We start from the raw sequence: 22650 nt of genomic DNA on the forward strand, positions 1-22650 counted from the left end.
TTACCCTACAAATTAAAGGATACAACAATTTCGTACCTATAATGAGACCTTGGACAATGCCAAGCATTGCTAAAATAAGTTATACTACTGTAATTGACAAAGAATAAAGTGAGGCACATGGGACCTGTTTTGAGTTGTAGTGTTTGGTTTTTACTTGGCAACTTTTTATTGTGAAGTCAACCACAGCACTCAGATGGCAACCAGGGGCACCATTCTTGTGTTTTGAGTGTATCAAGCTGGCTGCTTTTATTTGTCCATAGTTGGTTTACAGTGGCAGTGTCCCCAGGCTCTTTATAGGTGATCCTCCATTGACCTGTTTCATTTAAATACAATTTTGTCTTGTGTGCCAGAAATTGCTATATATTTACTGACTGTCCAGGGGTGTTTTGACTGGGCAAGCCTTGGTGTGCTTTTAACAGCTTTTTGTTCCCAACATTTCTTTGTTTTGTATAAAAAAAATGATAGCTATCATTTTATTGTTTTGAAGATTATGTAAGAAATATGTCCTGACCCCAGTGTCTTAAGTATTGCATTTAAATATAAACTGACAAATTCAAACCATTTTATTCACAACTGGCTTCCTAACTTGGTCCTTTTTTTTAAAAAAAAAAAAAGAAAAAAAAATATTCTTTCACATTAACCTCCAATGTGAATTAACACCTCCGAACAGTTGGAAGCTAGTGATATTTTGAGAGGGAGAGTACTTGCCTAAAGCCAAGAAGAGAAACCCTTTTGAAAAAAAATAAAATAAAACTACTGTTTTATACAATGTCACAGTACTTACAAATCTCACTTTTCAAACAAATTGTAACTTGATAACAATTGATAGAAAAGCCCATTCCCTATTATAGGAATTAAACATTTAAGATGCACCACTGTTTGTTGTCTTGATCACTGCAGTTTATTTAATATCCAACAATTTTCAGAATTTCAGAGGCCAGCGAGGCAACTGCAACATCAGCATGTGATCTTTAAAAAAAAAAAAAAAAAAAAAAAGTCAGATCAGATTTTATTTCTTAAGACAGCAAGTATCACCCCATGCTATTGAACTAAACAAAGTAATTAATATAATTTAGTGCATTTAGTCAGTATTTGTGTGTTTTTGTTTTTTTTTTTATAAAAAAAAAAAAAAAAGTTTGAATTTGGAAACTTATCTTTCAAGGTATTTTACTACTTGAGAGCAAATAGAACCATGGGAGGTCTACAGGTTCAAATTTAAACAGTCTTCCTTTCAATTGTTTTATTTCCCACATCGTACCAAACAGACTACTTTTCAAAAAATAAAATGTTGCTGGTCAGAAGTTTTCAAAATGCTACATCCTATGCACATTAGTACTGTGGTTTAAACACAATCTAGTTGTGTGCTTGTGATTAAAACAAAGTGCTAAATCCACATACATTTAAACAGTATATCAGCCATCCTATATTATTATTATTATTTTTTATTTCTTAGCAGATGCCCTTAGCCAGGGCGACTTACAATTGTTACAAGATATCACATTATTTTTTTTACATACAATTACCCATTTATAGAGTTGGGTTTTTACTGGAGCAATCTAGGTAAAGTACCTTGCTCAAGGGTACAGCAGCAGTGTCCCCACCTGGAACTGAACCCACGACCTTCTGGTTAAGAGTCCAGAGCCCTAACCACTACTCCACACTGCTGCTATTTAGTCAAATCTTGCCAGGCATTGTAGTTAATGGAAATCCAAATAATTTGCTTGGGAGGAGACTATACTTTTAAAATATGGCTTAATTTATTGGAAAGGAATTTCACTGCTGCTTTGCCAAAAACACAATACAGTGAAGATCTGCCAGTCATTTCTGCTTGTATGGGTCTCGCCACTAGACATCAAAGGGCAGCTAGCTATTCAACAATAGGCCAGTATCCGGCTATAAGAGAAATTATAGCTCTAAGAATCTTTCATCACGCAACCCTAGTATGGCCTCCCACATCAATGGAACAAAGTCATTCTTAATAACAACTAAAAAAGTTCAGAGAGGCTTTGAAAGGGGAGTTCCAAATACAGTTCTGCTTCACCAAAAAGGGGTAATGGTAACATGATAAGCCTGTAGCACATGGAAGGTGATTACAGCAGAGGATTGTTGCTAGGTTTCCAAGCCCTAGGGAACTCACCTGGCAGCATGAGCCATCCTCTGGAGAGTTTGGACAAGATCATCCCCACCCATAAGGCACTGCAAGTGTTTCTCATTTGAAGTGATCTGCAATTCAAACAAAGGTCATAAAGCTAAGTTTACCAAATTACTGCAAATGAACAACACTTTATTTAACCCTCTAGCATATTATTTAGAGCCTTGAAGATGTAGTTTTTTTTTCTAAAAATGTTACTGAACTGTAGTGGCTATGAAATACTTAATATGTTTAATTGCTCTGAAGATACGTGGCATCTTATTATTTTTCCGCTATGGAAAACTTAATATTTCATTAACAAGGAGCTTGTAACAAACCCCTAAAAGTCTTCAGTATTGAGACACCAAGAAATGAAAACTTTTAAATTGTATCATTGGTTAACTAAACTAACAAAAAAAAAATTAGACCTGGCTGGCATTGAATTTACATACATTGTAGTATTGTGTGTATTCAGTGTTCTATTCAAATGGTTTGTCTGCAATGCACTGTGTCAAAGTAGTGAAGAATTGTGTTATTCAATTCTAATCTATTTGAATAATAGATAAAAACAAGTTGTTAAACCCTAAGATTATAATTCACAGTGCAAATTCTACAATGCACCTGGCTTTGTGGGTGCACAGAATATCTAGAAAATGTATTTTTATTTAACATTTAGATGTTTACATAACACCTTGTTTGAAGTGAATCAAAAGACAGTGGGATACTTTTATTATCCAAAGAGGATACTGAAACCCTGAGAAGATCACTATCACTTTTAATCACAGTTTATTCCTTTGCTACCCCTGGCAATGGGGATATAATGGAGGCACCCGTACACGTCGCACTTTATCCTCAGAATTGCTTATCCAATTGTGATGAAACGTGGTGTGGGCATTCCTATATAGAACAAATTCTTAAGGTTATTGAAATCCATGTCAAGGCGAACTGGTTTTGAATTAGTTCTGTTGTCTGATTGTTTTGGCTAATTAAGCTTACCATACATTTTACAAGAAAGTATTCAACTTACTGTGAATGTTATCAGTGAACTACTTTTTTTTTTTTTTTTTTTTTTTTTTTTACCATACTAACAATGGTTTTACTGAGGCATTGAAAGCTATATCATTATAAAACTACTATTCTGGGACTATATAGCTGGAGTATTTTGACTCTATGTGATGCCATATTGTGTTACATAAAAAAATAAAACACTGCCACTGAGCGAAATATGGTTAAAACCATGTACTCCACATAATACCCAGTAAAGAGCTGGACAGGGGTTAAAAATGAAATACACGGTTTTAGATTCCAGCTTTGCTAAAACATTCAGATAAAGTGTTACACTGAGATGAATGTTCTACATCTAAAATCACAGAAACGATAAATAGAAAGTTTATGATTAATATCTCAACAAGACCATTTGTAACAAGGTACTAAACACCATGTATAATATCTTCCCCAAAGTTCAACTGTAAAGAAATATGAGTGTGCTGGACATTTAGCATTTCTCTCTGATCTATGACTTCTAGAAAAAGGCTTCAGGACTAGGAGTCGTGAAATATGGAGATTCCTCCCAGCTCAATGGAGCATCTGCAGTCCCAGACAAAAGTATTGGCACCCTATACTTAATATAAGATAATTCAAGAAAACATGTTAAATACAGTAGTCTCTGCGTATAGGAACACCTCCTAAGAGAGCACTTCGCCTAAGGGAACACCCTTGTAGTGAAACAGATTTTTCCCATTGTAAATGCTCTGGCTAAAGGAACAGGAACTTTGCTTAAAATAACACCTTCTTGGCACCGATAGCGACTCGTTCACAACAGATACAGTACTGTTTTGTAACCGGATAACTCATCATCATCAAACTTAAATTAAAATGGCTTATTCAGTCTTTTCAAAAGTGACTTGTCATCGCAAGAGTGTCTTGAGGCACACTGATTGGTTTATTAAATCTTTCAAGAACCGGCATCATATTATCGACTCGTTTTGTATTCTGACTTCCAGGAGAATACAAAAAAGTTGGATGTTTTCCGTTCTGGTGAGTTGCTTCACCATTTTGATAAATAATGTGCTTGTCTTGTACATTGCTGCTGCATTTTTTAACGTCTGTAGGGGTGCTGTGTTAACTGACAGTTTATTAACTTTAGTTTGTTACTTTATTATTATAGTTTATTAACATACACTTGACTATTCCTTTTACTTACTCAGTTTATTTCATATGTTGATGTGTGTGTGTTATGACAAATAATACCTATTTACTTATTTATTTATTGAGTATGGTGGCTAACTCCATCTTAGAGAACAATTCGGCTATAAGAACACTTGCTTGCTTCCTGAGGGGTGTTCTCTAACCTGGAGACTACTGTACAAGCATTTAGTGAACATTAGCCACTAATTAATATGACAAAGACCATCAGGTAGTTTAACAAAGCACTTCATCAATTTCAAATATTTGTTCATGACAAAAGTAGTACTTGTCTGTAAAAATGTTATAGAACTAATTAAAGAATATTTTCACTGATTGAAAACCATTACACAGTAATTAAACTGCATTACAAAGTCAAGTCAGAAAAAGAGGTAGTTATTTAAAACATCTGCTGAAAAAGAATGTTTAGGCAACACAGCAGATGATGCCAAGACAAAGGAGTTTGATTCACGTTTGAGAAAAGCACTTGTAGCAAACTACAACAAAGTGTATAAATGGGTAATTGTATGTAAAAAATAATGTGATATCTTGTAACAATTGTAAGTCGCCCTGGATAAGGGCGTATGCTAAGAAATAAATAATAATAATAATAATAATAATAATAATAACAAAGGAAATGGCTACAGAACAGCATCAAAGAAATATGTACAGTGCCGTGAAAAATATTTGCCCCGTCTGATTTTCTGCATTTTTGCATATTTTTGACACTGAATGTTATCAGATATTCAACCAAAACCTAATATTAGATAGAAGGGACCCTGAATGAACAAATAACACAAAAATGTGATACATATTTCATTTATTTATTAAAGTTATGCAACACCCAATGCTCCCGTGTGAAAAAGTAATCGCCCCCTTAGACTCAATAACTGGTTACACTACCTTTAGGAGCAATAACTGCAACCAAATGCTTCCTGTAGTTATTGATTAGTCTCTCACAGCACCGTGGAGGAATTTTGGCCCACTCCTCCATGCAGAACTGCTTCAACTCTGTGACATTTGTGGGTTTTCGAGCATAAACTGCTCGATTCAGGTCCTGCCACAACATCTCAATGGGGTTTAGGTCTGGACTTTGACTAGGCCATTCCAAAACTTTAAATTTCTTGTTCTTAAACCATTCTGATGTAGACTTGCTTGTGTGTTTCGGATCATTGTCTTGCTGCATGACCCAGCTGCGCTTCAGCTTCAGCTCACGGACAGATGGCCTGACATTCTCCTGTAGAATTCTCTGATACAGAGCAGAATTCATGGTTCCTTCAATGATGGCAAAGCATCCCCAAACCACGACACTACCACCACCATGCTTGACCGTTGGTATGAGGTTCTTACTGTGGAATGCAGTGTTTGGTTTTCACCAGACATAACGAGGCCCATGTCGGCCAAAAAGTTCCACTTTTGACTCATCTGTCTATAGAACATTGTTACAGAACTCTTGAGGATCATCCAGGTACTTTTTGGCAAACTTGAGACGAGCATTCATGTTCTTCTTCGTGAGCAATGGTTTCCGCCTTGCTACTCTGCCATGAGTCCCATTTTTGCCCAGTGTCTTTCTGATGGTGGAGGCATGAACACTCACCTTAGCCGAGGCGAGACAGGCCTGCAGATCCCTGGATGTTGTTCTAGGGTTCTTTGTGACTTCCTGGATGATTTTACGCCTTGACTCTCCTGGGCCAGAGAGGGGCTATTAGGAGCACCCTGGCCTGGTCTTGTCTGATCTTCTCTAAAGACGGGGAGCAGCGCAAGCATCAGAAACGTGTACAACCATAGGGGACAATGTGTTGACTCCCACTACTGGAAGTACCCTGCCGAGTTGAAACAACTTGAAGCAGGCGATTACTCTCTCCACTCTGTCTTCCGACAAGGTGGCCAACATGAGTTCCGAGTCCAAACGCACTCCCACATAGGTGACTATCTGGGTGGGCACTAGTTGGCTCTTTGCATCTTTCACTTTCAGACCTAACCGATGTAGGTGGTTGGTGACGAGTTTTGTGTGCTCGTGCGCTTGTAAATATACCGTAAAAGTAACTACTTATAGAAGATTCATGTTTTCAGGATGTTCATCGTCATTTAAATGCAGCCCTGCTGTTGCTAAGCAACTATGTGCTGCAATCAGAAAGGCTTTTTACCTAATTATCTTGACTAAAAATAAGAAAACTAATTTGCAAACCGATACAATATTTGCAGATATAAGGCTTCCGTGTGAACCCCTGAAACACACAGGGCCAGTGTCATCATGAGTGCCACCATTTTTTCACGCTACTTACATGTAGGTTAAGGCTAAACCACGGCAGCCTCCGAGGTGCTTGAATGCTTTGTGTGACAACAAATTGAGCAGAATGCGTTATTGTGTTTTTAATATAAATACAAGCTAACATGATGCTTATGTGTACTTTTTATTTGGGCCAGTTCTGATTGTTGTTGTTGTTGTTGTTGTTGTTGTTATTATTATTATTATTATTATTATTATTATTTTACAACTGTTTTACATTTTTTTTTGTATCATTGGTGGTCAGGGGTCCCCTTTGTGCAGGTGCACCTAGTGCACATTGGTTAATCCGGGCCTGTACAGTACGTATAAAAGGCTGGCTGCTACATCAATGTTTGGAGCAATCAGCAAAAAGAAAACATAGGGAATATAATTCCACAGTATATAGTTTTTCAGACAATTATGTAGCAGAAAGAAGTGAATTTTTAAAATGAATTTTATTACTTGATCAATTCAATTTTGAATTTATGTCTGCCATCTCATTATAATGGGCCCAATCTGAAGCAATGCAGACTATGTGATTAAAATTCTCTCGCACACCTCTCGACCATCTCCTGGATTCACTCACATCATCTCGAACTCAACCTCTCTAAGTCAGACCTCCTTTTCTGCCCCACCGCTGATCTCTCTCTCTCTATTGCTCTTGAATCCACAACCCTCTCTCTATTGCTCTTGAATCCACAACAATATGACAAGATTACAAATAGAAAAAACAAAGGCAGTACATTTTTCTATTTATTTCAAAAGCACTAGCAAAACTATACTCACATGCATGTAAGCACCATTGAAATGCTAAAACTTTGTACAGTGTATTTACAGATTTGCCAAACAGAACTTATACATATGTTTCAAGTTTTTTAGTGGAATGCTTTTTACTTTGAACTGTGGTTTGAAAGAAGTTTAACATGTGATGCCTCCATTCTTATATTGAGGCAATTAGAAATTTCTTTCATGAGGGACCAATAAAAATGCACACATACATAAATTTCATAGCAATGTAATTAATGAATAATAAAGAAACTATCAAAATGCTTAATTCATTTTCCACTTGCTTAGTTCAGGTGCAAATCATTGTTGTGCTGAATTATTTAAATGAGTACATTGCAAGCAACTGTGTACTAGTACCAAATGCAACTTGAATATGAAACAATTAGGGCCTCATGCACTAAACAGAGGTAACGTGTTTTGCACACAGAAAGCCCCTTACTGAGTAATGATGATCAGTTGTAGTGATTGTGCGAGTAAAATGATTAGAAATGGAGCCAGCATAAAATATTTGTGAGCTACTTTTTCCTTTAAGTCTGTATTTCAGATAGGTTTATTTGTAGCTTTTATTGTTGTACACTATTTGGGTGTGCGGCAATGTGCCCCGCCCCTCTGTGTATTTTTGTGTTTTATGTTGTATGTTGCGTGTGTTAATGTTGGTGTACTGTAGTTGGTACATGGGATATAATGCGGGTAATGAGCACGAGTTATTTAAAATGTATAATTGTATTTAGGCACAGGGATTGCACTTCACTTCACGTGCATTTAAGGTTTTAGTTAGGGTGCCAATTTACATTTGCGCATATCAATTATTCTGGTGCGCTTGAACATTTATTATTATTATTTATTTCTTAGCAGACGCCCTTATCCAGGGCGACTTACAATTGTTACAAGATATCACATTATACATTATTTCTCATTATACAGATATCACATTATTTTTACATACAATTACCCATTTATACAGTTGGGTTTTTACTGGAGCAATCTAGGTAAAGTACCTTGCTCAAGGGTACAACAGCAGTGTCCCCCACTGGGGATTGAACCCACAACCCTCTGGTCAAGAGTCCAGAGCCCTAACCACTACTCCACACTGCTGCCCAAAAGCAATTTAAAGTATGTACAGGTAACCAGGGACCGAGGCAGATAGGTAAGTTCCTGCTTCAAGTAATATTAAATTAACTACATTTGGTAACATTGTAAGGTGGTGTTTGAATTAGCTGAGTTAGTGTGTGATTAGTACCAGGTGAGTGGTTAAATTGATTAGAAGTTGATTTGCTATTTGATTGGTTTCCACTGCAACTCTCTCCTGGCTGGCCTCCCTGCGTCCGCCACCCGTCCGCTCCAGCTCATCCAGAACTCCGCTGCCCGCCTGGTGTTCTTTCTGCCTCGCTTCTCCCATGCAACTCCACTACTCCGCTCATTCCACTGGCTCCCGATCACCGCTCGCATCCAGTTCAAGACTCTTGTACTAGCCTACAGATGCCTTGACCAGACTGCACCCAGCTACCTCCTCAATAAAAAAATGATATTAAAAAATGATATTTTTAATATCATTTTTTTATTGAGAAAAAAATAATATTAAAAATACAAAACTGAAAGATCATAATTGGATACCCAATGAGTTAATACCCCTGAGTTAATACTTGGTGGAAGCACCTTTGGCAGAAACTACAGCTGTGAGTCTGTTGGGATAGGTCTCTACCAACTTTGCACACCTACATTTGGCAATATTTGACCATTCCTCTTTACAAAACTGTTCAAGCTCTGTCAAGTTCCTTGGGGAGCGTTGATGGACAGCAATCTTCAAGTCATGCCACAAATCTTCGATTGGATTTAGGTTGCAGCTCTGACTGGGCCACTCAAGGACATTTATCTTTTTGTTCCTTAGCCGCTCCAGTGTAGCTTTGACTGTGTGCTTTGGGTCGTTGTCATGCTGAAAGGTGAACTTCCGTCCCAGTTTCAGCTTTCTTGCAGAGGGCAGCAGGTTTTCCTCAAGGACTTCTCCGTACTTTGCTCCATTCATTTTCCCTATCCTGACAAGTGCCCCAGTCCCTGCCGATGAGAAACATCCCCATAACATGATGCTGCCACTACCATGATTCACAGTAGGGATGGTGTTTTTTGGGTGATGCGCTGTGTTGGGTTTGCGCCAAACATAACGCTTTGCATTTAGGCCAAAAAGTTCCATTTTAATTTCGTCAGGCCACAAAAAATTTTGCCACATGGCTACAGAATCTCCTAAGTTTTTTTTGCATACTTCAAACGGGAGTCAAGGTGGGCTTTCTTGAGTAATGGCTTCCTTCTTGCCAACCTACCATACAGGCCAGATTTGTGGAGTGCTTGGGATATTGTTGTCACATGCACACTTTGACCAGTCTTGGCCATAAAAGCCTGTAGCTCTTGCAAAGTTGCCATTGGCCTCTTAGTAGCCTCTCTGATCAGTCTCCTCCTTGCTCGGTCATCCAGTTTGGAGGGACGACCTGATCTAGGCAGAGTCTTGGTGGTGCCATACACCTTCCACTTCTTAATAATCATCTTGACCATGCTCCAAGGGATATTCAAGGCCTTTGATATTTTTTTATACCCATCCCCTAATCTGTGCCTTTCAACAACTTTGTCCTGGTGTTTTTTGAAAGCGCCTTGATGCTCATGGATGAGTCTTTGATTTGAAATGCACTACCTAGCAGAGGGAACCTACAGGAACTGCTGAATTTATCCTGAAATCAAGTGAATCACCACAATTTAATACAGGTGGAGGCCACTTAACTTGGTGTGTGATTTTGAAAGCGATTGGTTACACCTGAGCTTATTTAGGATTGCTATTAATTTTAATTAATTTTCTACAAATTTCTAGAATATTTTTTTCATTTTGAAGTTGTGGGGTAGGATGTGTAGATAAATGAAAAAAAAATATATATTTTAATGCATTTTAATTCCAGGCTATAAGGCAACAAAAGGTGAACAATTTGAAAGGGGGTGTAGACTTTCTATAGGCACTGTGTGTGTATATATATATATATGATATATATATATATATATATATATATATATATATATATATATATATATATATATATATATACATATATATACACACACACACACTATAATACAGTGCGTTGTGACAACTTGCAAATGAATAATTTAGCATGCCTTATTAGTGCATGTTATTATATTAGTGAATAAAGTGGCCACGCCTTCCTTTTTGCGCGCAGTATGGGGTTCCCTTACCACGCAATATTTCAAGTAATTTACCGATGTTTAGTGCATGAGACCCTTAGTTTTTTCTGTGTTATAAAACTAACAATGATTTATATGTGCAAGGTTTAGAGCTTGCAAACCCCAAAAGACAAAAAATAAAGAATGGATTAACCCTAACCCTAATTCAGTAAATTTCAGTTTTAAAAAGTTTCTACTTTATGCCTAAATCCTTACTCCCTCCATAAATAGTTATTCTAGATCAAACAACAATAAAATGTCATAAATCGCATGCATACGTTTGGTACAAATAATGATCTTATGCATTTTAGGGGAGTCTCTTAAACATTTTGAAAACATGATTATCACAAAATGGATACAGCTTGAAAGTACACAGACACAGTCTTGCACTCTGTAATAAGACCATTTGTTGGTGCATTTGGTCCTGAGTTTTTTCTGATGCAAGATAAAATCTGTTGTCATACTGCCAGGAATGTCATGGATTATCTTAAGCAGGAGATTTACAGGCGTCTGCTAAATAAATAAAAAAAATAGAAGAAATAATAATAATAATAATAATAATAATAATAATAATAATAATAATAATGTATGGGCTGGCAGGACGAATTCCAGACTTTAATGTCATAGAACACCTGTAACAAATTGCTAAACCTGCAGGTTGAAAAGGAAATTTAGAAAAAAAGTTAGGAGAGCACATCTATTATTTTATAATGGCTTTCAAATTAGAAAGATAAACCACTTTCTAATAAATCAAAGCCCAAGGTGATGCATTGGACAACTTAGTTGGACAACCTATTCTGGTGATGATATCTATATGCACCCTCCCGTTTGACAAATGCAGCTTTAGTTAAGGTTCGGACAAAATATGCAATAAAGAGAACAATTTTAAGCAGAATATCCACTTGAGACGGAGGGAATTAAATATGTAGCTATTATGGCATAGGGGGCAGAGTTGGATGCAAGAAACAGCATTAAATGTCTTTATGTGAAAAATGGTTAAGGAATTAATTTTCAAACTTGTTCTAATGACAATACATACAGCTACTCCTGATAGAAGTGCAGCTTTCTAGGGAAATACACATCGATATATAAAATAACTTGAGATGTGATACATAGCTTGGGAACTATTCATAATTTATGAGCTTGAAAGACAGTGCCTGCAAGGTTAAATGGTCCCATCCCCATTAAGGGACAATGATACCAAGAAAAGCTAAAAAAAAGAAAAATAAACTAATGATGTGTGCAAAACTTACAGCTGCGCAAACACATTTTTATTCTTTTGTCATTGACAAAATCAGTTATGCCATGAAGTGAGCAAGAAGTAAACAGACACAAAATATATTTTGGTGTAAAATTTAACTTGTGGAACAATGCAGTTTTCTAACATAGTTTGGATACTACATCGATGAGCTGATAGGTGGATACAAAGATAAGCTTGTATGTAACTAAGATACTGCAGATAGTGACAGGGAGAGCTGTATAAAGTTGATGCTGCAGATACTGCAGAAAACACTATATAGAAGTGGATATAACAAAGAGAATAATAACCGGTAGATGTAGAAATATTTAAATATATTCAGTACAACTGATATAGTTTAACTGAGTACATTTAACTGATTGGAAAAACATTGCCCAGCTCTACATACAAACTTTACAGGGGAGAAAGATGTTAATTAATCTAATTATGAAGAAAACAGCAACACCACCCTGTATTAAAACAAAGGCATTTTTGCAGGCTAATTATCATTACTCAGTGCAGAGAGACCCTGCTCTGATCGATGTGCACACCTCACCCAATTAGTTTTTTTCCTAACACTACAGCAATGTTGCTTGTCTGAATTATTCACGAGTTCAACATAAGCAGCAGCTCTGAAACATCATTTTCTATCCTGGGGAGTTTATTTTTTTGTACACTAGTTATAGGGAGGCCAAGAAAGTTGAGAAGTAAGTTTAAGAATCCCTACTGGCATGGTGAATTGGTATGCAGAGCCACACTCTGAGATAACAGGAAGTTTGCATCTTTAAAATCATAACTTGATGATGGGAGATGGGATGTTCTCACTAGGGACAGAAGTCATTTTAGAATGCTATAAAAACTCACGTATGGTGTGGAGTGGCATCTACATCGGAGGTTGCAGGGATTGTATTGTGGTTCCAAGGGGTGGATTTACAGCTTGAAAGTACACAGACACAGTCTTGCACTCTGTAATAAGACCATTTGTTGGTGCATTTGGTCCTGAGTTTTTTCTGATGCAAGATAAAATCTGTTGTCATACTGCCAGGAATGTCATGGATTATCTTAAACAGGAGATTTACAGGCGTCTGCTAAATAAATAAAAAAAATAGAAGAAATAATAATAATAATAATAATAATAATAATAATAATAATAATAATAATAATAATGTATGGGCTGGCAGGACAAATTCCAGACTTTAAATAGAACACCTGTAACGAATTGCTAAACCTGCAGGTTGAAAAGGAAATTTAGAAAAAAAGTTAGGAGAGCACATCTATTATTTTATAATGGCTTTCAAATGTAGCTTATCAGGCTTCCTCAATCAGATACTTTGCCTTAAGCTAGACCTGATAGATAGAGTCCGATTAAATCTGTTTTAGAGTAAAAGAATATTTTGCAAGGGAGGCATTTCTTTCATTATTTAGAAAACAATTTAGCAGATACATGTCTATGAACTGTTCACATAAACCTTTGTTATTTAAAGAATTAACCACTGGTAGTATTTTTACAACATAAGCCTAAAATTAGTGTACATAAACTAAATGTATGTGTGCTTAAGGTCAGGTGCTTGCAACTAATTCAAATTACAAACGATTCAGTACCATCATCCAATTACATTCCAGCTCTAGAAGGCTTCTATCAGGCAGTAGATGCCTACTGGAACATCACAGCAACAACTGTGAATCAAACTTAAAATCAATCCGCACAAGTGCCGGCTTTTTCATTTTGACTTGCCTTAATGAATACTCAGTTCACATCTATTGGACAGCAAATATTAAACAGAGACACAATTGGTCCAAATGTATTTAATTACACAAAAAACAGCCAATCAATACTTTGCACCAACGAAAGCAACTGGTCCCGTACCCGCAACAGTCAATTACAGCCTGTCAGTTTGACTGGAGGTCAGTATGTTTCAACAACAACAAACCGAGATTTAATAATATTGCTCCATTCAGATATCTGGCACTGTTCAGAAGCAAATGTAAAGCGACAAATAAAATGTTTTTTATTTATAAAGTTATTCGTTTTTTTTTTCTCTAATTATTTATGTGATCCTTTCTGAACATTTTCAGGACTATTTTTTCTAAAATGTTCTCAGAAGAATGGCATATCATTACAAGTTCAGGGTAAATCTAGACTTTAAAGTGTTTTTTTTTTTTTAAGTGTTTTTCTAATACCGATAGTGCTCTCTCCATTAAGGCTTTATCTACTGTGTGGTAGTTGACCATGCCTTTCATCAGCACCCTCGCCTTCACTGGGACATTGCCCATCCAGTTTCAACCTTGTGCACCCCCAGTTTGTTCTTGTGCCATCCTTAATAAACCATTCATTTACAGTACAAACTGCAGAGCTTTTTAGTGTGTATTCCTGAGTAACCCCCCTTCAACGGTCCCTTTCTAGTAGATAACCGGCGTACATTCAGTAAATAGGGGCAGGGCTTGTGTGGCACAAATTGAACAGTTGAAAGTATTATATATATATATATATATATATATATATATATATATATATATATATATATATACACATATATATATATATATATATATATATATATATATATATATATATATATATATATATATATATATATATATACACACATATACATATATATATATATATATATATATATATATATATATATATATATATATATATACACATATACATGCATATACATATACATACACACACACATACACACACTCACCTCCAAAATTATTGGCAGCCTTGATAAAGATGAGTAAAAAAACAAAAATGTATAAAATAAATAATACCAGTACTGAGCTATATTGTAATTTTCCAACATGTGGAATATATTTGACTTTATTAATGATTCAATGGAATCAACCAAAATTACACATTTCTCAAATCATAAATTTATTTCCAAAAAAAGTGTCAATTATTGGCACCCTTGTTTTCAGTACTTTGTGCACCCTCCCCTTGCAAGGAGAACACATTGGGAGGGATCTTAGACCATTCCTCCATACAGAATCTTTCCAGATATCCTTCGGTCTGCGTTTATGGACTGCCCTCTTCAATTGAAACCACAGGTTTTCAATGGGATTCAAGTCCGGAGACTGAGATGACCATTGCAAAATGTTGATTTTGTGGTCAATTAACCATTTCTTTGTGGATTTTGATGTGTGCTGAATAATTTTGCACGCCCAATTTTTCAGTTTTTTATTTGTTAAAAAAGTTTGAAATATCCAATAAATTTCGTTCCACTTCATGATTGTGTCCCACTTGTTGTTGATTCTTTACAAAAAATTACAGTTTCATATCTTTATGTTTGAAGCCTGAAATGTGGCAAAAGGTCGCAAAGTTCAAGGGGGCCGAATACTTTCGCAAGGCACTGTAAGGCTAGTATGATCTGTGCTCAGTCTGTATCTAGTTATTACTAGTATCTAGTTATATTATTAATCCTCACACAGCCCAGGTAACGTCTGCCTGATCCGAAATATTCTCTTCCTGACTCTTCTCGCTCATCTGTGCAGCTCTTCTGCTGGTTCTGTGGCACCACCTGGTTTCAATAAGCGGTACACTTCACACCTTAGCACCTTTAAGTGAATATAGTTTTTATATCAAGCACCTCCCTCGCAGAATTAGTGGAAACAATTTAAATACATTTCCATAAATTAACATTATTATTTGTATTTAAATGACTCACACACGGTACCTCTTTACACGCGATTCATTCATGCGCAAGGTCGTGTGCCACTGCTTAGTGATTGCAGCAGGTGCACAAAGCACGCAGTAATGGGCTTTTTTGCATGCAAAACATGTTACCGCTGTTTAGTGCATGAGGCCCTATGTGTGCTAGTAATGTCTTCCTCCTTTGAATGAAATATTTCCTTGGCAAATTCTGTTTTCTCCTGTTTGATAAAGAAATTCCACACAGTGCATTGCTTGGATGCCATGTTAATGTAATAAGACTGAAATATTTACGTTTATTTATCAGTTCGGATTTGGAGGGCTGGACCTTTAGAAGTTTCGTTTTGGACTATTGTGTTTGCCATAAAGATACTGGTGAACAATATAGTTAGAACAAACTGGATGTGACAAAACGGTATACACAGGAAAAGTAAGAGAAAGAGAAGGAGCAGTAAGATATACGCTTTGCCTATACTTTTGATTTGTGTAAACTACACTGTGTTCCAATTGAAAAAATAAATAAAACCTCCATTATTTGAAACCTTGCATCGCTCTGAATCAATACAAGTAAATTTGTAAATACAAGTAAATCTGACCTCCTTTTCTTTCCCTCCTCCTCCTCCCCCTCCTCTGATCTCTCTATCTCTGTTCCTCTGGAATCTACCACACTCTCTCCCTCTTCCTCCGCTAAGAACCTCAGAGTCACCATGGACCCCTGCCTCTCTTATTCCCAGCACATCTCCATTCTGGCACGCACTTGCCGATTCTTCCTGAGCAACATCCGAAGAATCTGACCCTTCCTCACCAACTACGCCACCCAGCTCCTGGTCCAGGCCTTGGTACTCTCCCGCCTAGACTACTGCAACTCCCTCCTGGCTGGCCTCCCTGAGTCCGCCACCCGTCCGCTCCAGCTCATCCAGAACTCCGCTGCCCGCCTGGTGTTCTCTCTGCCTCGCTTCTCCCGATCACCGCTCGCATCCAGTTCATGACTCTTGTACTAGCCTACAGATGCCTTGACCAGACTGCACCCAGCTACCTCCAGACCCTCATCTCTCCCTACACCCCCACTCTACCTCTCCGCTCCACCTGCACTAGAAGACTGGCTCTACCTCCTCTACGCTCCCCTACCTCCAGAGCCCGCTCCTTCTCCACCCTCGCTCTGCAGTGGTGGAATGACCTTCCTACAGATGTCAGGACTGCCCAGTCCCTGACCACATTCCGGCGCCTCAAGACTCACCTCTTCAGACAGCACATGTAGAACTCCTCTGTTTTTCCCCTGGGACACTTATCACCCTTCCTTAAATGCGCTTTACTTGCTCTTATCTGCCACCTATTTTACTGCATTTAATCCTGTACTTCAGAGTACTGTAATCTGCCAAGTGTTTAATCTGTAGTATTTTGTATTTAATCATATCCTGATGTAACTATCACTGACACTGTTATCTGCTGTATTAATGAATTGTATTTTGTCACACTTGTACTTGCTTGAACCAAAGTCATTGTATTTATCTTGCTCTTAATTGTATTATTACTTGTACTGTGATACTTGAAATGTATTTGCTTACGATTGTAAGTCACCCTGGATAAGGGCGTCTGCTAAGAAATAAATAATAATAATAATAATAAAAGTACATTACATTAACAACAACAACAACAACAACAACAACAACAACAACAACAACAGCAGTGGAATATGGCCAATATGTCACAAAGAATCCCGCAGCATGAAGCGCATTTAACATAAATGTATTCAAACTCAGATGTTTGTTATTATTATTTCAATGTTTCCAGTTCTGAAAAAGGTTACATATCTCTACATATATGAAGGGAATATATAGTATTTAAATATGTGTCATGCACTTATAACATGAATATATGTGATTTTTCTTTTTTTTAAATCATTACCCAAAAATGACCTGGGTATCTGGGTATTTTTCACAGCAGGTACTCGGTTCTGGATTTTCTACCTGCGCCGACCTCTAATATATATATATATATATATATATACACACTGTATATATACAGTGGTTGGCAGAAGCATTCACACCCCTGCAAAGTTTTCACATTTTGTCGGCACCTGAGCGTACTCCACAACGCTTTCAAATTAGACTTTACATGTAGAATCTACACAAACTACTCCACATTGATAAAGTTAAAAAATGCATATAGAATATAAATAAGTAAGATTTACAGAGAAAAACAGATTAATCTCAGTTGCATACAGTGCCTATAGAAAGTCTACATCCCCTTTCACTTTTTGTTGCCTTATAGCCTGGAATTAAAATGCATTAAAATAGTTTTTTTTTCATTGATCTACACATCCTACCCCAGAACTTCCAAGTGAAAAAAAAATTCTAGAAATTTGTAGAAAATTAATTAAAAATAAAAACTGAAATAGCTTGGTTGGATAAGTGTCCACCCCCCTTGTAATAGCAATCCTAAATTAGCTCAGGTGTAACCAATCGCCTTCAAAATCACACACCAAGTTAAGTGGCCTCCACCTGTGTTAAATTGTAGTGATTCACATGATTTCGGGATACATTCAGCAGTTCCTGTAGGTTCCCTCTGCTGTGTAGTGCATTTCAAAGCAAAGACTCAACCATGAGCACCAAGGAGCTTTCAAAAGAACTCCGGCACAAAGTTGTTGAAAGGCACAGATCAGGGGATGGGTATAAAAAAATATCAAAGGCCTTGAATATCCCTTGAAGCACAGTCAAGATGATTATTAAGAAGTGGAAGGTGTATGGCACCACCAAGACCCTGCCTAGATCAGGCCGGCCCTCCAAACTGGATGACCGAGCAAGAAGGAGACTGATCAGTGAGGCTACCAAGAGGTCAATGGCAACTTTGCAAGAGCTACAGACTTTTATGGCCAAGACTGGTCAAAGTGTGCATGTGACAACAATATCCCAAGCACCTTGAATCCCGTTTGAAGTATTCAAAAAAACACTCAGGAGATTCTGTAGCCATGTGGCAAAAAGTTTTGTGGTCTGACGAAACTAAAATGGAACTTTTTGGCCTAAATTCAAAGCGTTATGTTAGGCACACACCCAACACAGCACATCACCCAAAGAACACCATCCCTACTGTGAAGCATGGTGGTGGCAGCATCATGTTATGGGGATGTTTCTCATCGGCAGGGACTGGGGAACTTGTCAGGATATAAGGGAAAATGAATGGAGCAAAGTACATAGTCTCTTTAAGTCACCTTGGATAAAGGCGTCTGCTAAAATAAACTAATAATAATAATAATAACATAATTTCCCTCAGGTATATAAAGACTTTCAAGCTGCAACTCACATAGTGATCCAACAAAGCAACCATGAAGACCAAGGAGCTTTCAAAACAAGTCAGGGATAAAGTGGTAGAGAGGCACAGAGCAGGACAAGGGTACAAGAGAATTTCAAAGGCGCTGATTATCCCTCTCAGCACAGTGAAGTCCATCATTAAGAAGTGGAAGATGCATCATACCACCCAGACATTACCCAGATCAGGTCGCCCTCCCAAACTGAGCAGCTGGGCAAGCAGGAAACTGGTTCGGGACGTCACTCTGAAGCCAACAATGACCTTGAGAGATCTGCAAAGTTCTGTGTCTGAGATGGGAGTCAGTGTTCACACATCAACAATAAGCCGGTCCCTACACAAAGCTGGCCTGTATGGACGGGTGGCAAGAAAGAAACCATTACTCAAAAAGTCTTATCTTAAAGCACGTATGGAGACAAAAATTGAACTTTTCGGTCTACATTCCAAGTGTTACGTCTGGCGCAAGCTCAACACTGCACATCACCCAGTCAACACCATCCCAACTGTCAAGCATGGTGGTGGCAGCATCATGTTATGGGGATGCTTCTCTTCAGCAGGGACTGGGAAGCTTGTCAGGATAGAGGGGAGAATGGATGGGGCAAAGTACAGACGAATCCTTGAGGAAAACCTGTCTGAGTCAGCCAAGACTCTGAAACTGGGGAGGAAATTCACATTTCAGCAGGACAATGACCCGAAGGAAAAAGCCAAAGCCACACTGGAGTGGTTGAACAAAAGAGAATTAATGTTCTTGAGTGGCCCAGTCAAAGTCCTGACTTGAATCCAATCGAAAATTTATGGTGAGACTTGAAGATTGCAGTCCATCGATGATCCCCAACAAACTTATCAGAACTGGAGCAATTTTCCCGTGAAGAATGGGCAAAAATTTCACCATCCTACTGTGCAAAGCTAGTAGAGACCTATCCAAAAAGAATCATAGTAGTAATTGCTGCAAAAGATGCTTCTACCAAGTACTGACTTAAGGGGCTGAATAATTATGCAACCAGTACATTTCATTTTGTACATGTTTTGCTGACATTTAACCTCCTCCTCATATAACAGTGTTCAGTTTAACCACTACAGCTTTGAATAAAGAAAGTTTGTTTGAAAAACTGTGCACACATTATTTGTAATTCAACAAAATGTGAAAACTTTGCAGGGGGGTGAATACTTCTACAAACCACTGTGTATATCGCAAAAGCTACAACCATTAGAAAATGGATAAATAAAAGCATGTCTGATACTAGTCGAAAATTCGTATCTGAGACTCGCGGCAAGGAAGTTAATAGCGGGATTCCTGATGAACAGCCAGTGACCAGTGCAAACAGCTTTCAGGACGCTGCAGCAACAACTCCCCCGGATGATTTAGGCAGGTTATTTTTTGCATTTAATTATCTGATCTGTTGATCGCTGTTATTTGCTTATTTATGCCACCTGCTCTTTTATATGTATTTACAATATTTGTGTTGCACGCATGCACACACGCACGCACGCACACACACACATTGCAGTGAACGCAGCAACCTTGAAGGGTAATGGTTACATTTATATTTCATGGAAACAGTGTTATGACAATAACCTAACATTCCCTTTCAATACGAAATGTAATCATTACCGATTGGGATACAATACCCAAGCCGTCGCAGGACTGCACCAGCAGCACCAGCAGATGTACTAATAAGGAAGATAAACAGCTTTCAGCATTCTGGCCAAAAGACAGATTGAGGGTCCATGGCATATGGTCCACAGTACAGTGAGGGAGGGCCATCATGTAGTGTATATGCTGCAAGGTTACACTGAGTAACATTAGCATTTAAACACCAAAAGTCCAATTAAGGTGTGTGGCTAACTACCCCAGGACTTAAAGTGGAACACAATGAAAGGTATGGTAAAGGGCAGAATGAGTGGTTGCTCTTAACACTCTGGTCCCAAAACCAGGGTTCTGCTGATCTACGACATTCAGTCGGTAGAACCTGGTAAAAGTATGAGGCGCGGCCCTTACTGCAGTGTTACAAATGTCTGTGAAAGATGTGCCCTGGAAAGACGCCCAAGAGGTTGCAAGGCTTCTTGTGTAGTGACCAGTGACCTTTTCTGGTGGGGACATGCTGGCTAGATCGTATGCAATCCTGACTGCGTCTGCTATCCACCTTGACAGCTGCTGTTTAGAAAGGGCTTATCCCGGAAGCAAATAAACAATTGCTCTGATTGCCACCAACTCTGGGAGAGGTCAACATAACATGCCAGAGCCCTAACCGGACAGAGCATATAGAAACTTTCTCTCCATGTCAGACTGGAAAGGAGGTGGATGGAAGGCATCCAATTCCACTGACTGGTTGATATGGAAAACAAAAATGCTTTTAGGGAGAAAAGCAGGATTAGTGCGGAGAGTAACCTTAGTTGAGAATGCATGCATTTCACCTATCTGCTTAGCAGAGGTAATAGCAAGCAGGAAAGCTGTCTTTAATGACAGGAACTTCAGCTCTGTTGAATGTAGAGGCTCAAATGGAGGTTTTGTAAGAGCATTAGCACTACATTAACCTCCAAGCACCCTTCAAAAACGGTCCCGCCAAGAAGTGTGCTCCTGGGTAGATGGAGTCAATTTTAATATGGCAAACTGAGATAGCTGCTAGGTAGATCTTGCATGGAGGGAGATTTTCCCTTCTTCAAAAAGGTCCTGCAAAAATTGAGGTATATCTGCCATGGGGAAAGTCGTGGGGTCCAGTTCACGCAACTGACACCACATCAGGAATATATCCCATTTATAACCACACTGGGAGTGTGTAGACGCTGCTGTGGCATTCTGAAGTGTCTCAATGACTGTCTGAACCCAAGACAGCTCAAATGACTCCACTCAAGGGCCAGACCCAAAGCTGCAGAGCTGTTGGATCTTGGTGCCAGTGAGTCCCGGTGCCACAGAGTCCCCTGCGCCTGGCTCAGCAGGTCACAATGGGCTGGCAGCTCCCACGGCTGACCGAACAGGAGCTGTGCCAGTGTCGAGAACCAGGTCCTCCTGGGCCACTTTGGGACTACTAAGAGCACCCGGGCCCAATCTTGTCTGACCTTCTCCACGCACAGTGGAAGCAGTGGTAATGGTTGGAAAGCATTGAGCAGAGTCCTGGGCCATCTGTGGGCCAGCGTGTCTATGCCGAGAGGGTGACCGCTCTCCACTAGGGAATTCCAGTGGAGACAATGGGTGGGCCCCCTCTGGAGAGGAGGCCCACTGCCCAGTTCCTCACCCCTGGCAGGTGAACTGCTTTTACTGAAAGCAGTTGCTCGTGAGCCCATAGCAAAAGCTCCTAGGACGTGTGCAAAATGCTGAAGCCACATAAGTCTTTTTCAGCATCATTTCAGTGACGCGGCATTGTTTATTAGAACAGGGAGTGGGGGCTCTGTTGACCGCATTGCAGGGCGAGTCATGCTGCGCAAGTGTCAGAGATGCAGATTGGTCCCTGGAACAGCGGTCCAGCCTGCTTTTCAGTGTCCTCTTAGAAAAATTTGCACAAAACGCGCAAGAGCTGCGGTCTTTAACTGGCCCCTCTGCATGCTCCCTTTCCAGGCAGTGGATGCACCTGTCGTGCTTATCCTCTGCTGGAATGTTTCTCTTGCAACTAGCACAAAGGTGAAACCCAGGCTTGGTGCGAGGTTGAAAAAACAGTTCACCTATCCGCTTAGCAGAGGTAATAGCAAGCAGGAAAGATGTCTTTAATGACATGTCTCTGTACAGAGGCGGACTCTAGTACAGGGAGACAGCCTACGCGACGCTGGGTTTCTGAAAGAAAAACAGAAAATAATAAAACAGTTGCTAAAAACATATGTAATATTTATATATTGCAAAGTAAGCGCACAAGAACAGACAGTAAACT

At 38.6% G+C, this 22650-nt stretch overlaps 1 protein-coding gene across 3 annotated transcripts in view; it reads right to left on the reverse strand.

Annotated features, from left to right (window-relative positions):
- Positions 1–743: 743 nt before the first annotated feature.
- Positions 744–22650, reverse strand: part of ulk4 (unc-51 like kinase 4) — a 261384-nt gene continuing 239477 nt past the window's right edge. The window contains exons 36-37 of one of the 3 annotated variants that reach the window (XM_059013181.1): positions 2138–2223; positions 744–969 (exon numbers count right to left, since the gene is read on the reverse strand). In XM_059013181.1, the coding sequence (XP_058869164.1) occupies positions 906–969; positions 2138–2223 (150 nt within the window). In that variant the 3' untranslated portion in view covers positions 744–905. Of the gene's footprint in view, positions 970–2137; positions 2224–11291; positions 12915–22650 lie in introns of those variants that run through there. The other 2 variants (XM_059013174.1, XM_059013164.1) reach the window with 2 other exon arrangements.

Source organism: Acipenser ruthenus, chromosome 3, assembly GCF_902713425.1.
Source record: "Acipenser ruthenus chromosome 3, fAciRut3.2 maternal haplotype, whole genome shotgun sequence".
NCBI classification, from domain to species: Eukaryota; Metazoa; Chordata; class Actinopteri; order Acipenseriformes; family Acipenseridae; genus Acipenser; species Acipenser ruthenus.